General features: G+C 33.4%; 7 protein-coding genes and 1 pseudogene across 8 annotated transcripts, besides 2 other annotated features; 3 read left to right on the forward strand and 5 right to left on the reverse strand.

Moving 5' to 3' along the window:
• Nucleotides 1-3,559: part of a mobile genetic element that runs on past the window's edge.
• Nucleotides 801-1,598, reverse strand: TVAGG3_0106160 (uncharacterized protein; the record flags this gene model as incomplete). Its single annotated transcript, XM_051222964.1, has 1 exon — nucleotides 801-1,598. The coding sequence occupies one exon, from the start codon at nucleotides 1,596-1,598 to the stop codon at nucleotides 801-803; it is 798 nt and encodes a 265-aa protein (XP_051107950.1).
• TVAGG3_0106170 (protein of unknown function, DUF4106 family) lies at nucleotides 2,510-2,920 on the reverse strand (the record flags this gene model as incomplete). Its single annotated transcript, XM_051222965.1, has 1 exon — nucleotides 2,510-2,920. The coding sequence occupies one exon, from the start codon at nucleotides 2,918-2,920 to the stop codon at nucleotides 2,510-2,512; it is 411 nt and encodes a 136-aa protein (XP_051107951.1).
• Nucleotides 3,560-4,256: 697 nt separating the features above from the next.
• Nucleotides 4,257-4,880, reverse strand: TVAGG3_0106180 (protein of unknown function, DUF4106 family; the record flags this gene model as incomplete). Its single annotated transcript, XM_051222966.1, has 1 exon — nucleotides 4,257-4,880. A coding segment is annotated over one exon (624 nt), but the record flags the coding sequence as incomplete, so codon positions are not given.
• Nucleotides 4,881-5,043: 163 nt separating this feature from the next.
• Nucleotides 5,044-7,503, reverse strand: TVAGG3_0106190 (annotated as a pseudogene). Its single transcript has one exon. A coding segment is annotated over exon 1 (2,460 nt).
• A 1,090-nt stretch (nucleotides 7,504-8,593) lies between these two features.
• Nucleotides 8,594-9,202, forward strand: TVAGG3_0106200 (attachment subunit-related family; the record flags this gene model as incomplete). The annotated part of the gene is made up of 1 exon (XM_051222967.1): nucleotides 8,594-9,202. A coding segment is annotated over one exon (609 nt), but the record flags the coding sequence as incomplete, so codon positions are not given.
• Nucleotides 9,203-10,057: 855 nt separating this feature from the next.
• Nucleotides 10,058-10,273, reverse strand: TVAGG3_0106210 (uncharacterized protein; the record flags this gene model as incomplete). The annotated part of the gene is made up of 1 exon (XM_051222968.1): nucleotides 10,058-10,273. The coding sequence occupies one exon, from the start codon at nucleotides 10,271-10,273 to the stop codon at nucleotides 10,058-10,060; it is 216 nt and encodes a 71-aa protein (XP_051107954.1).
• Nucleotides 10,274-11,103: 830 nt separating this feature from the next.
• TVAGG3_0106220 (uncharacterized protein) lies at nucleotides 11,104-11,982 on the forward strand (the record flags this gene model as incomplete). The annotated part of the gene is made up of 1 exon (XM_051222969.1): nucleotides 11,104-11,982. The coding sequence occupies one exon, from the start codon at nucleotides 11,104-11,106 to the stop codon at nucleotides 11,980-11,982; it is 879 nt and encodes a 292-aa protein (XP_051107955.1).
• A 150-nt stretch (nucleotides 11,983-12,132) lies between these two features.
• Nucleotides 12,133-16,088: part of a mobile genetic element that runs on past the window's edge.
• Nucleotides 12,948-13,772, forward strand: TVAGG3_0106240 (uncharacterized protein; the record flags this gene model as incomplete). Its single annotated transcript, XM_051222970.1, has 1 exon — nucleotides 12,948-13,772. One exon carries the CDS (start codon nucleotides 12,948-12,950, stop codon nucleotides 13,770-13,772), a length of 825 nt encoding a protein of 274 aa, XP_051107956.1.

Raw genomic sequence — 16,088 nt, forward strand, 5'->3', positions numbered from 1 at the left:
TTTGGTCTTTATACTTTCTTTCAACAACTCCAACTTTGTCTGTTATAAGACTCTTCAAAGCATCTGAGTTCAAAACTTTTGTTGTATCTATACTTTGAAGTTCATTGCAAACTATAAGTTTCATATTCTCTATTGAGGAGTTAAATTTGCCACAGATGTTTTCTAAGTTTGTCATATTAGGGTTCGAATAACCTTCTAACAGTTTGCACAAAATATCTGTAAAGAAGTGTTCTTACCTGTTCCTTGTTTTCCAATTATAATGAGAGCAGTTTCATTTTTAGCACTTGGATGTTGTAAGATGTTTGCAAACCAACATAAGATATACTCATAAACCTTTTCGTTTCCATTGCATATAATTTCTTTGACATGGTCTAACCAAGCTTCTATAATTTTTCTTTCCATTCTACTTGTTCATATTTATATCCAGTGAAGATAGAATAGAAGTTTGGAGAAGGTGTATAGAACTTTATACCTCGAACTGAAAAATCTTCTAACTTTGACAATAAGATATCCCAAGCATCTAACATCTTCATGCCAACTTGTACGACTTTTATTTTCTTAAGTTTCTGTCTACATTCTTGTTCTGAAACTATTGTGCTTTGGTTTGTTAAAGACTACATCCCATTCTTTCATAACATAACATTCTGGGGCAGAGTCGACATAAATGACTAAACGTTTCAAATTCTCGACTGCTTTGTTATAGTCTCGAAATGGACACATATTTCTGAATGCTTGGAAGTCATAAAAATCTGAAACATCTATTCTGTACATTTTTATAAAAATAAAAAAAAATATTTTTTTTATTCTTGACTTTGTTGTTGCATTTGTTGCATTTGTTGTTCTTGAGCTATTTGTTGTTGAAGTTGTTCTTGTAATACAATACTTTCACCAGTTGCATCTTCCAATTCGAAACTTTCTGCCGTCATTGACAAATACATAGGACATAAAAGTTTTACAGGAACAAAGTTTGCGTCAACTAATGTCAACGTTATACTTGCCAAAGTGTTTGAGTTCACTAAGGTTGAAAATTCTGCATTCGAATGAACAATAGGCAAACCAGCAGAGAAAGTATTGTTTATACGCATAAGTATCTTTTGGTCATAATAGTTTCTGTCGACATTCGAATAACACTTTGAACCTAAGTTTGAAACAATATATAAGATTGGTGTGCTTAATGTCAATGGAATAGACATTCCTTGTATGACACCTTTTCCTGTTATAGGAAACTGTTGGTAGTAAAAACCAGAAATAAGTTTTGTATTATAGCTCATATCGTTTATAGTAAACTCAGTCGGACATCCAAACATAATGAAACCTGCTCTAGTTGCAGCACATGTTACACCCGTACTTAAAGTATTAAATAAGTCAACAAAACCTGTTGGTGGTATATCTGAGTAAGTATCTTCAAAGGAGTATTTTTTACCATTCACAACAATAAAGTCTTCTGGTGTCAAAAGAGCAAAACAGGCTTTAGTCGTCATTGTGTTTAAGGTTAGTTTACAATATCGTCCTTGAGGACTTTGTAAGTTTGTTGTTATAGAATTATATGACTCAGGGTTTTTAGTCGTAATAGTATAAACCATTATGTCTTCTGCCATTTACTTAGCAAATAAATTTTAATGAAATGTTGTGGTCGTCAAATATTTTTATGACGTCTGGGAAACTATATTTTAAGTTCAACGTTTCACCTCCTTTCATAACGTATATCTTGTCAATGACATTATATGAAACACCACAGCAACTAATGTCGGGTTCTATTTCTTTGATGTTTATATCGTCTGCCTCTGTCAAAAGTTTCAATAGTTCTTTCAAAACTTCATGAGGTGCAATGACATATGAGTTCACTTTTACAGGGTTGTGTTCGACCAAGTTTAACATTATACTAAAGCTTGACAAATCTTCTCCTGAGTTTGAAGTTTGTCTTTCAGTTGTTGGTAGTCGTTTCGAATATCTGCAACAGAACTTAAGTCTCTGCTAACTTCAGGATATGTTGGTTCTTTTACAGGAACAATTGTTATACCATCTTCGTCTTCGTATGGTTTCCCCACTTCAACATCTCTGTCTTTGACATTGACAACAACACTTTGACTGTTTGTTTGAGTTGGTGAATTTAACTTCACATCTGCCACCGCCATTAAACCTTTTGAAACACTTACGCTTCTATTTTTCGGAAATGACATTTTACTTAGAATAAAAAGATGGACGTATTCGATATCTCTTCGAATTGAAGCAGAACAAAGTTTACACACACAAACAATACAAATACATTGACAGAATAGTTCTTTATACAAACAATGGAAAATGTTATAGAATAGCAGTCTTTGCTGAACCAAATATTTTCATAAAGCAAAGAAAGTTGGTATAACTGAAATGGTGAAAGTTCTTGAAGCAGACAAAAATATAACTTCAAAACTTACAGATATTTCTAAAGGTAAGTTTATAATACAATATTATGTCAAAACTGGCGTACTGTCAATATTTGACGGAGAGAAGTCAGTTCAAGAACAACTTACTGACCTGCTGCCAAAATCTGCTCGATGGAAGCTGTCGTTATGCCAATCTGAGGAGCCCCAGCAGGTTTCATCGAACGAATCTTCAAAAGAGCATCTTCCGTGAAAAGTGCTATTGGTTTTGTAAACTTCTTTGCTCTCAATTCATCTGGACCGTCTCTGTCACCAGTATATTGTATTTGTACAGTACCAACAGTTGAAATACCACCCATAAAGTCTTCTGAGTCAGCAAATGGAATGCCAAGCCAAAAGTTTGAACGGTCTCCATTTGTATATTGAGTTTTTTGACCTCCTGTATGAGTCCATACTTTCACATATGGCATAATAGAACTTTGCATTTCAGGGTTAATGGTTGTTGTGAAGTTGTTGTTAAAGTTCATAGCATCTAATGTCAAGTTGTATGACCTCATATCCTCAACTGTAGAATATTCTTCTCTTGGATAATATTTGCCATCTATGTTTATATGATATTTAATACCAGGGTTGTAGAAACAAGAATAGTCATTTATAGTTCGTCTGAACAGTACAAACATAGTATCTGCATGTTTCATTGCAGTTGTTAAAGCAATATCTGTTCTTGCACCTGGGTCAGCACTTTGGTTTCCAACTTCACCTGCAAAGTCTTTGACAGATATTTGGTGTATAGGGAACATAAGTGGAACTGCAATATATTTGGCAGCTAAAGCATTTGAAATATCTGGGTCCAACATATAGACTGCAAGTCTGCTTTCTATTCTCTTGCATTCAAATTTTTCGCATGTGAACTTAACTGGGTCCCAAGCAGTTCCAGCAGCATTGAAATAATAGTTTACTTCAGTGTTGGTTTGAGAAACCAAAGTCTAAGTCAACTTTGTCTTTGCAAAATCGGCGAATGACGTTTGATTTGTTCCCTTTACGTCTGTAATAGTGAATGGGTCTTGTGTTGGTGCAATGACTAAGTTATTTTTGCTTGGAGTAAGTTCGATAGAAATTTTTCCTGCCCAGTTTGGCAAGTATCTTAAAAACCTGAAGATGAGGAAAGATGACAAAGGAACTCTAAGTTTCAGTTTTACTTTGGTTAGTGCAGCAGTTTGAACCAGAAAGGTTAACATAAACTCCTGGAACGTTAGGGTCAAGTCTTCTTATTTTCTCAATAGTTGCATACTGGTCTGTTTGTTCTCTAGCTTGTGGTTGTACTGAGTTTCTCAAAGCGAACCATTCATAGTTTGCCCATGTTACTGTTTGAACTAAGTCAGAGTTAGAATATATCTTATATCCCATGAAAACTTCTGGAGCATATTGGTATCCGACATAGAAAATTCCATTGCAACCTTTCTTGTCAGACAACTTGGCAGAAGGTTTTATTTCAATGTCTTGTTCCACGTATAAGAATGAGTTGTCAATAGAAATAATATGAAACCTGTCGCAAGCAATATCTACTGTTGTTGAAGAACCTTCTCCAAACTCACCTACGTTTCCATAAGAAACAGCAGTTGTATATTCGTAAGTTCCAGGAACTATTTCTGACCTTCTAATGGCATTGTCGCATTCGTTATACCATTCGGAAACATTTCCGTTCATGGCATCCAAAACTGTTGGCGTTATATTCTGAGCGGCGTACATTTCATATGGGTAAAAATATAGAATAGTTGGATTTATTGTCATAATAGTCGACCAAGCTTTACTTTCTTCCTGACTGAGTTTTTAACTCTTCTTTTTCCTTCATTGCCACTACTTTCACTAGATGAAGTTACTTCTTCACTACTTTCACTTTGTTCTACTCTTCTTCTTTGGTGTCGCTTTTGGTAACTTGCCCTCTGCTTCAAGTTGTTGCATCTTTGCCTCATGTTCACCTAGTATGTTGTAAATTTCCCATGTCCTTTTTGCCTTTGGGCTCTGGTCGCCCATCTCAGGTAACCTATATCCTAGAAAGATTTTGTCATAGTTTGTATTTGAGTCTTCGCGTATTGTTTGCATGACTCTTTCCTGAGTTTCCGGTTCAAGCTCTTCAAACAGAGCTTGTCCATATGGAATAAGCTCGTTTCCAAATATATGTTTTTGTAGCCATTCTGGTTTTCTTTCCATGTTACCAATAATATCTTTTGTGAATGGGAAAGCTTTTACCCAATGTTTCAGTCTTGCGTCATTTATTTCTGTAGTTGGTTTTATTTTGTCAAGGAACATGTTTTTCAATACTAACATTTCATTTGGTACTGTCCATTTGAGTTTTCTTAAATATTCATCCCTTCTCAGTTCATTGTCTGCAAAGTAAGTTTTTATGACATTTTGCAAACTTTCGTTTGCAAGGTCATGTACAATAGGTTCTCTTCCTTCTCTCTCCCTAACTTTCTTTCTAAACTCTTCACCAAATATACCATCTCTATGGTTCTGTGTAGTTCTTTGAGATAAATGTTCTAGAACGTCAGGTGTTATATTTCCATCAGCCATGTTCATTTCATACTGGTCCAAAATATCTGCATTTCATATCTTTCAATGGCATTAAAGCCGCGCTGAAAATACCAGCTATATCTGGTTCACCATTCACTTCCATTGCGTCTACAACTTCTTGGAATTGTGGTTGTAAGTTTATGAACCACCTATCCGGATTAGCTTTATGACCCCATCTCATTGTAGTTCCATAGTCTGCAGAAACAAAAGTAGGTTTGTTTCCATATTGGTTAGGTTCTGAATGAACTTTAAACAATGTTTCATTTCTATATGTTTTGTTGAAATTTAACCTTTTATTTTCACCGAGTTCAGCCAAAGATTGAACGTTATATGGTCGTAAGTAAAAAGGATTGTATTTGCGTACATTTTCTTTCAGTACTTCCATTCTATGCTGAATATTTTCATCTGATGTTGGAGTCTTTTGTATGTCGGCGAACATTTTTCGATATTCTTCTACTATGTCAGCCGAATTTTTCTTAGACTCTTGGAAAGATTCCATATTCTCCGCATACTCTTGTTGAGGGTCAAGATTTTTCGGCTGTTCCAAATCTTCATCTAGTTCTGTGAAGTTAGTTTCCAAAGGAGGGACTTGTTCGTTTCCTTCAGGCTCTTCTAGCTGTTGTTGCTGAACTATTTCTTCCATGTCTGGTTGTATCTGAACTTCTTCCTGTGGAGTTTCTTGTACCTCATCTGCTGGCATTTCATATATTCCGAGACCGTTTTTAACAAGTTCCCTATCTAAGTCATCCGACTCATAAACCTTTCTTTTTCGTTCCGTCTCTATTTTTTACGCGTTTCATGAAGAGTTGAATTATCATTTATCTCTGACACCAAATATCTCGGAGTAAATTCATCCATGTCATTTGGATGATATGCTATTAAATCATATCCCTTAGCGAGCTTGTATTTTCCAGGTTTGAAATTATATCCCATTTGGTGCTGAACCATAAAGCTAAATAGGTTCGGGTCAGTATTTCCTTCCTTGAACTTTCTAATAGCTTCTTTATATCTGTCACTAAAGTCAAGAGTATCTGGGTAACCATAATTTCCTTAAGCATTTTTAAGAATTCTTGGTTTCCTTGTTCTCTACTTCTTTTATGTCCTTGCTCTGTTTGTGGTTGTTGGTGCAGTGTTTTGAACTGTTGGTTGGTGCAGTGTTTTGAACTGTTGGTTTGGTGCAGTGTTTTGAACTGTTGGTTTGTGCATTTTGAACTGTTGGTTGTTGTGCTGGATTTTGAACTGTTGGTTGTTGTGTTGGTTTTGGTGCATGCCTGTGTCTGTGTCCATGTGACGATGTAAATGTTTTAGGTAGTCCTGGTGCAGGTGCTTCTCTTGGAGGGTTTGGTGGTATATAAGTTCCACTAGCTAGTATATAAGTTCCACCAGCTGGTATATAAGTTCCACCAGCTGGCACATATGTTCCATCTGCAGCATAATGTCCTACCTGACTTTTCGTTTTTAAGAAAGCATTTACTAGGTCTGTTTTGGTCTGTTGTAACTCTTTTTCTTGACTTTCCACAACAGTTGCTCTAACGGCGTCATAGGCACTTTGAACTGCCTGTCTCGTTGCTGCATCTGTTATTTTCGTCATATTTTGTGCTACTTCTCTTAACTCTTTGTCGAAACCTTCAGACTTCAGTTTCTTTCCAGATGAGAAGTCGTTCACTAGTTTCACCTTACTATGAAGAGCTTCGAAGGCGTTCTTAAAGTCAGCATTCATTAAAGCTTCATTTGAACTGTCTTCATCCGCTTGTATTTTTGTCCTTATTGACCCTATAAGTTGGGCTGCTTTAGCGTTGGCTTGGGCATCTAACCAGTCATTATTAGCTTTTATATATTCTGCGCTTTTCATTGCCTTTTGCATGGCTGCGTCGTTATTTTTACTTTCTTGTGCTAAGTTTTCATACTGTACGGTTTGGTTTTGCAACTGTAAAAGTTTTTCTGCCTTTACATTTGCTTCAACTTCTTTTTTATACTCATCGCTATCCAATAATATTGTCTTCAGGCTTTTTGTTTTATTCTTCATCTTTCAGTACTTTATATTGAGTAGTATGGTTTTTCAAATTTATAACATCTTGTTCCATTTTTGCTACTTCTGCTGCTTTTTCTGACACTTTTTTCGCATATTCCTCTGTACTTAGTTCTTTCAGTTGTTCTTCTTTCTTCTTTTTCTCTACGTTTAACTCATTGAGTTTCTTTGTGTGTCTGTCATATTCTAGTTTCTTTTCGTTTTCACTTATTTGTTTCTGTATGTCTATGTTTGACTTTTTGACATCTGTTATTTGATTTTTGAGTGAACTCAAATTCATTTGACTTTGAGGGTTATAAGCTGTTCCGTCTGCAGCTCCACCATAGCCTGCCATTTTCGCTAAAAGTGCCGCTCTTAAACCTCCACTCTGTGCACCAATAACTCGGTTTAAAAGCATAGGGTTGCTTGACATTTGTTGCAACATAGTGGGGTCATTCATATTTGTTGTTGCAACTGTTGTTGTGGTGTCAGTTTTACTATTGGATGTTTCAATGCTCCCTTCCTCTTACGTATATTCTTACGTAGCTTACGTGGCATTTTAAGTGAAGTAAAAAACGGTTTTTGACAGATGTTTATATGACACTTTTTGTTCAGCACAAAAAACTACTCGGTCAAAGTGTTGTCAGTTTTGTAAAATAACCGTCCTATCTCATTCTATAAGGGGAAAGGCTTCTCAAAGTATACTTCCTTGGAACGCCTGTAACTTTTCCTGTAGCGACGATAGACCCTTACTTGTCCGGACAAAGTTATACTATTTTGAGTGCTCTACAAAAAGTCAACGGCGACGACTCTCAAAAACCGTTGTGTAAAAAGTTTTACCGTTGGACAAAAAAGTATATATAGAAAACAAAAAACGTTTATAGTTCATTCAATATTTGAGATGGAACGGTTTGCCAACGGTAACTATTAAATAAAATAAAAAAATAGAGGGGGTCTCCGTTGGTAAAAACCGTTTATTTTAAACTTTTCTATGAGTTGTCCGAAAAAAAACAGTTCATTTTTCATAATGGAAGGAAGAAAAAGTGTCGCAAACAATTCGTCGACTACCTCTGCAGTTAAAGTTCCTACAACTTATGTCTCACCATTCTCAAAACCCTTACGACCTCCTATAATACCAAAGCAACTTCCTCATACAATTCAAGACAATTTGTTGGACAATATGCATTTGCACAAAGAAACAGCTCAGCCAACAGGTCAGGCAACAACAACTATCGGAACAGAAGCATTTTCAGAAGAAGTTCATACCAATCAGACTCCAATCGAACATACAGAAACACAACCACCCGAAAATACAGAAACACATCCAATCGAACATACAGAAACACATTCTGCAATGACCACTAGGTCGCAAACACGATATCTCGCCTTTAGCAAACAATTTAAGTCTCAAATTCAAGACACACAAGATAGCGACACTCCTCTTTCAGAGAAAGTTCGTAGAAAATACGCAAAGAAAAGGTTAGAATTGTTAGATAAGTTAAATGAACAGTGGGGTTCAGAAGACAATCGAGATTATAACGAGATGTTTCAAGCTGTCATGGATGCCATTCAGCCTCTTGAAAACGAAATCAAAGACCCTGGCGTACTTGTTGACATGTTTGCTTCATATTTACCCGTTACTGCCAATCTCATAGCGTTGCAAGCTATTGACCAGTTCATTCACTTGTTTCCAAAGAACTTGCAGAAGCATTTACAAGAAGTTAAAATTGCTGAATTTGTCCGTTTATATCCAAATTCATACAATTATTTGGAAGAATTGAATGAACATGGTGAAAGGTCCTTTTACGTATACTTTTTTACTAAACCAGGACAGTCAAAACGGTTATATTGTATACAACCTTTACCAGAATTTCAAGACAATTTCCACGTTATAACAACTGTTGCTTTAGATATTCCTGCCAGAGTTCCATATGGAGGAACAGTAACTATCTCAAGCTTTCCCAAGGGCTATAAAGGAAAGCCTCTCACAATTGCAAAATTCACACACAGCAGTTGCCAATTTGTTCAAGATGTCGAGTTCCATTTCCTCAACAATACGACTTTCATCATAGAGACTCCTCAAGAAGGTATATACAAAGTTTTCATCGCAGGATTTGTTGCTCCCAATGGCGAAGAAGAAGTCGAAGAAATCCTCACCTCAGAGAGCGAAGAAGAAGAAGTCGAAGAAATCCTCACCTCAGAGAGTGAAGAAGAAGAAAATTTCCAAGACATTCAAGATTCAGAATATACCGAATAAAAAAAACAATTTAAGACTAAAAATTTAATTTTATTATAATATTTTTATTTTTTTCATCTGGTCTTTGTATCATTCCTCCTCTAGTTTCTCCGGGGCTAGAGGGCACGAAGTGCCTGGAAGCCCCACTACCTTTTTTTTTTCAAATAAACTTATAAAACACAAAATTATTATTTTATAATATAATTCTTAGATAATACATCCGATATGTAAAGTGTCAAAAATGAATTGAACCGAATTTTCATGCATTACAAGGTGATTCTTGATTGAGGAATAGATTTCAAACTAACCACCCCCTTTATTTTTGAAATTTTGAATCCATCAACTTTAAACATTTTATTCAATTTACACGTTGTCAATTCTTCAAATAATTTTTTATTGTTAGCATAATAGTCATTAAATTCTTCAACAGATGAAAAAAATTTTATTTCAGTAATTGGTTTAACAACGTTTATTTTTTGTTGAACATTTTCACTTTCATTTATTTCTTCCTCCTCTGTTTCATTTATTTTTAAAATTGGTTTCATTTATCATTAAATAAAAATTAGAATATAAGTGATGAAATATATTTTTAATTAATATTAAATCAGAAATGGCGGCAGGATTCTTTAAAAAATTATGGGATGGAATTAAGAAAGCTGCAGGTTGGGTTCATAAAAAGATTATTAAACCCATTGCAAACTTTTTGGCACCAGTAGCGAAAACGGCAGGAACTATCATAGGTGGAGTATTAGGTACTAAAGCAGGTAATCCGGCGATGGGAGCACAAGCAGGTAACGCGGTTGGTGGAATTGCTGAAGGAATACTTAATAAAATAGGAGGTAGATAGTGGAAAAATAAATTATTTTAAAATTATTTTTATCTTAGTATCGGTTGAAGTCTTTGATAAACTTTTTCTCCTTTATTTAAAACTTCTCTTATTGGGGCAGCTTTTGGTGTTATTGATTCAGCAATGTCACTAATTGCTTCTTTATTCTTAAATATCCAATTTGCTCCCTTCTTCAATGTTTCCCAAACTTTATGCGCTCCTCTTTTTACTTTATCCCACAGTTTCTTAAATATACCTGCAGCCATAGTTGATTATTTCATTAAAATTAAAAATTCATTTTCATCTTTTAATTTTGATTTTTTATTTATTAATAAATGACGACTAACTATTTGGTGCCAAACACTAAACCAATTAATGGAAATGTATTTCATTCATTCGAAAAGATAAATGAAATATTCGCAAAGAATGACGGTAGAAGATATTATAGAGAACTTGAAAGTTCATGCTATGACTCTGATGCTCCATATTTTGATGATAAACAAACTCATTTAAGAATTACAAATCCGGCTCATGATGTGAACCAATTAGGTGACACATATATTAAACGCAAAGTTAAAGCAACTCTAGTTTCAAATAAAGCTTTCACATGCGATGCCGCTTTTAAATGCATGCGTTTATTCGTTGGTTACAAATCATCAAATCAAAGCTTTAAACAATTAGAAGTAGAAACCGAAAGAGGTGATGCCGGTTATCTTCAGATGGATTGCGCCCGTGAATCTTTCGCATTTGCAACATATAAACCAAAATCAGAAAGGAAAGTTAAAAAGTTTGTTCATTCGTTATATAATAATGTTCAAAAATATGATAACTCAGTATGTGGTAAATATATTGACCCTTCAGAAGTTTTCAAGAAAGCAAATGAAGAAGTTGATGTCACTTTTGATATGATTATTCCGGTAAATGATTTGTTAGCATTTCAGGCGTTCGATGATTATCCTAAATCATTTGGTGATATCATTCTTAAATATTATGTTTTCAGGGATACTTTAGTATTTTGTCAGGTTGACCGTTAAGAGTTGCTGATTTACAAAATTACGTTTATGAAAAGATAACTGATGAAAATTATGAAAAGATTATGAATCATGTTTATAAATATGATCGCAAATTCCAACAAATCGGACTTCCTGCCAAATTAATTACAAGCTTAGCCGCTACATCTGCTGACGCAACAGTTGATGACGTTATTATTTCATGCACAAAGATGGAAGTTTTAGAGGATAAATGCATTACACCAGGATACGGTTTAATTGAAGAATCAGTTAAAGCAATACCACGTTTATTCAGTAAGGAAGATCCATTCATGATTCCAGCTCAACATATTGACGTTCGTTCACTAAATGGAGGTTGCATCACTCCTGAAGGTATCAGCTCAGATTTCTCATACGCTCTTCATAATGTTACAGATGTTGTGTTAACATTTCCGAAGAATGCAATGCAAAGAACGGTTTTAGAAAATCCAATGCTTCGAGGTCTTCAGGTCACTATAGATTCCAGAAACTTCCCCGATCAAGCGATGACCACAGTGGGCGACATATTCTTTACACGTATGCTTCAAGCTTCTGATTTAGATGGAGTGAATGAATGCACAGAAGAATACGAGGACTCATTAACTAGACCACTGAATGCAGATGATGGCACGCCATTAGCTAGAACATGGAAAGACCAAACTTCATTCTTATGCACTATTCCAGTTCAACGTGATGGAGCGGGTATATTCTTTGATGGATTAGAAACTTTCAACTCACAAGTTACAGTACAAGTGAAAGCTTATCCAATCATTCAGGGTGAAAATGACACTTACTGTTCAAAGGTGACAAATCCTCCTCAGGTTTGGTTTACTAGGACTACATATTGGACATGGACACCGGATGAAGGTTTGAAATATCATCCAACAGGTACACCACCACAGTATAGAAGTTCATATGATGAAATATTGATGAATAGAAATGTTTAAAATTATAAATTTATTTTTGATTAAATGGATTTAAATTCATCCACCCCTTATGAAGAATTAGCAGGAGTATATAATACATACGTAGATGATATGATTAATGAAGCATTGAGTGATAATAGAAATGCTCTATCTAAGGAAAAATTAATGAAAATTCCATATTCTGAATGTTACTTAAATTCAATCACTGCAGCAATTGGTAAACAAAATAAAGGTAAAACATTAACGATATTAAAACAAATTATCATTATTGCTAACACTTCCCCCATTCACATGTGTTAATTTATATCAACCGTTCAGGTTCACCTTCAGATGATACATTTGAATCTTTAAAGCATTTAATCAAAATTCCAATTATTTATTTATCACAAGAAGAAGCAGAAGATTATTTAAAAAACTTTTTAATGTATAAAGAATTATATAATACAATCAAGAAGCAAGGATTAGAGGATAAAATTATTGATAAACAACGGGATGAATTATTTGAAACACTTTCTATTTCAAATTTTGATAGAGAATTTTTGCATTCACTCATTTTTCTAGATGATGCAGTGAAATCAAAACTAATAACAAATGAGAAATCATATTTTAATCAGTTATTAACTCAATGTCGACACATTCAGTGTTCATTCTTCATGGCTGTTCAATACTTCAAAGCATTAAGCACAAACATTAAATCAAATCTATCAACACTTTTCATTTTCAGTGGGTTTAGTCGTCAACAGTTGAACGTTATGCTTTATCAAGTGAATTTACCAATGAGCATTAATGAACTTTACACACAATATCAGCAATTAGGTGAACATGGAAAAATAATAGTTGATTTAAATAAAGGAAGTGTTAAATTTGATTAACTTTTTATAATTAATTTTTATTTTTTATTTATAATTAAACATGACAGAAATGCAAATCTTCTACAGGTTCCATTAAAACAAGGGACAAACAAAAAGGGTGCATATAATAGAACTATGAAAGTTCCTGATGGAATGAAAGAATTAGTTCATATTGTTGCTGGTCTTCAAAAAGATGTTAAACAAATGAGAAACGTTTTAACATTACCAGAAGCTCAAGCATATGCCAAACGTCATGGTCCAAATTGGGAAGCACACGAAGCAGACATTACGGGTCCAAATGGAACATCTGATGGTATAAATGAAGTTTTCGTTACTGATGGTCAAGGTAATATTAAAGTCATAAATGGTTATAAATTAACTATAACTGATTATCCTAAACGTAAAGCATATAATGAACGTTATCCTATGCAATTTGATGAAAATGGAAAAGCTGTTAAACAATACATTGGAGAAGGTGAAAATGGTCCAATTAATTCATACCGTGGTAATCCATATTCTTATTTCAATGAAGAATTAAATGCTATTGAAGAGGGACCGGATGGATTACCACGATATTCTAACCAGTTTGATGGTCAATATGCAAATATTAGACCTGAAATTTCAGCTAAGAAATTCTTTAAAGTTGCTTTATTCGATCCAGTTTTCGCAAATGTTAAAGATGAACTTAAACAGCAATTCCAACCAATTATAGTAGCAAGAATTGCATCAGGTGCTTTATCTCAAGCATTCAAAGATTTAATTAAGAAACCATTATATCAGCAACGAGGTTTAACTTATGATTTAGTTAAGGAATCAGATAAAAGAAAATTTGAGAAATCAGATGATTATAAGAATGCAATTAATGAATATATTCGGTCTATTAATTTCGATGAAACAGCTAAAAATCAACTTCATGAACAAATACAGGGAATAATAGATTCAAAAGTTCCAGCAAAATAAAAGTTTAAATATATTTTTTTATTCGAATATAAATGAGAAGACGTTTCACTAGTCAAAAGAACACTAACGCAAAAGCAGAGATTACGGTTGGTTATAACGTAAATGATGATAAATCACGAATTATTCAAAATGTTAAAGTTAATGTTAGCCCGAATTAACAAGGTCAGCAACTCAACCAAATTTATTAACTCGTGACTTACCGAAGAATGAGGAGAATGAAGAAAACCATGAGAATGGAGACCCAATCATTTTATCTGAACCCGGTAAAGAACCTGTTGAAATTCCCACTTATCCAACATACCCCCACCTCTTTCATCAAACATCGAGAACCCATATAAAATAGACATTAATTCTGAATTAATGAAAATTTACCGTGATATAATAATTAATAATTATGATTCAATAATAAATTTAATTGACCAATCCGGTTTAATTATTTTACCTTATGAATCATTAATTCACATTATCGCCATTCTTTGTGATGTTCAAGATTCAGACGTTAAGATTCAATTTTTCATATATGATGAGGTTTCATGCTGCGGAACAGTTGCAAAAATAAATCCTATAAAGGATATTAGCACAATTAAGATATCAAAGAACGGAACAACAACTGAACTTCATTTAACATATAATGATATTTATAATAAAATAGTTGATGAATATAAAATATCACTTGAAAAATTCTTTGTTAAGGCTATTTAATATTCAAGCATTAACATTATCGAATAATAATCCTTTGAATCATAATCAATAATAATTGACCTTTCACCAGTTTCTATCGTTTGTTTTATTTCTTTTTGTTCCCCACTATCTGGATCGGTCATTGTAATTGTTTTTGTTATAGTATCTGCTTTATCTTTAACTTCAATCTTTTTTCCATCAGGATATTTAAACCAAAATTCCAAAAATTCGATATTGTCAATCTGTTCATATTTTAATCTATCAATTACATTTTTAATACCATCTGAAAATCTTATGAAATGGTCATTATATGGGTTTGATTGAACTAAATTTGAATGAAGTGAAATATAACCTGTTGATGAATATGACATTGACTCATATTTTCTGAAAACACTAAAATTTATAACATGAATGAATTTCTTATTCGTTGAATTTATGAATTCTTGAGGTAATCTTATTTTAGTTTTATTTATCACTGGAAAATAACGCTTTACCATATTTTTAATCGTAATAAAAATGTCAATTATCAATATTATTTCGAATAATAGCTGTGAATTAAATTTAACAGTTAGCGGAATTTATAATGTTACTCTCGTTTCTGTGAGTGGTAAATTTAATCCCATTCTTTTAGACCCTTCAGATTATATATCATTTATTAAAGATGACCATGAGCCACATAGCGGCGGGGTCGTAGACCTTGAAAAAACGTATGATATGTATATAAATAATGTGATAGCGAAATGGGATATTAACACAATTTTAAGTTATTTAAATGAATCATTTATCGTATGGTATGAAGAAAATTTTAAATCAAAACCTGATAAACTTTTTGAACTTGATGAAATAAATAACCTTATTAAATTTCCGCTGAAAATTAAATTTTGTACTCCTCATCTTCGTTCATTGTTGGGGATATTAAATTTTGAAAAAGATGTTGGGGATGTTTTGTATTCTGACACTGGTTCCAATTTCATTTTAATCAAATGTGATAAAGTTAATACCCCAATGAGATTTTCACATCAAACATTAGACCCTAACTCTTACCCATCAATACAAAACATTTTATCCATCAACTTAAACACATTTTCTTTATCATATCCGTTTCAATTATCCGGGAATTCATTTATTCTTCATTCAAAAGATTTATCAAATATTAAATTTAGAATAACTGACCTATTTGATTGTGATTTAGAATTCATGAATGAAATATTATGGCAATTTCAAATAGAAAAAATAGCTGATGAGATAACGGATTAAATATTTATTTTTAAATCATAATAAATGATTAAACAACAGCAACCACAACAACTTAAGGCACAAAACACCCAGGTCCTTCAGACCATTACATACGCCATATATGCATATAATTCAAAGACGGCAGAACAAACGCAAAGGTTGAAATATGGAGATTTGGAGATAGTATTGAAAAATGACCATTTCGAATTCGTTTGCAAAGGAGGTGCAGTGATATCAAATATAAAAGAAATTTTATTTATGAATTCTAAAATTAAAGGTATAACGGATGATATAACATCAATTCCACCAGAAGAACAGAGATATTACGCATTAAATGCATTTCCTAAAGTTTTGAAGATTGGAAGATTTAATTTAAATGAGGAATTCATAGAAGGTTTC

Source organism: Trichomonas vaginalis, chromosome IV (genome assembly GCF_026262505.1).
Source record: "Trichomonas vaginalis G3 chromosome IV, whole genome shotgun sequence".
Lineage (NCBI taxonomy): Eukaryota > Parabasalia > Trichomonadida > Trichomonadidae > Trichomonas > Trichomonas vaginalis.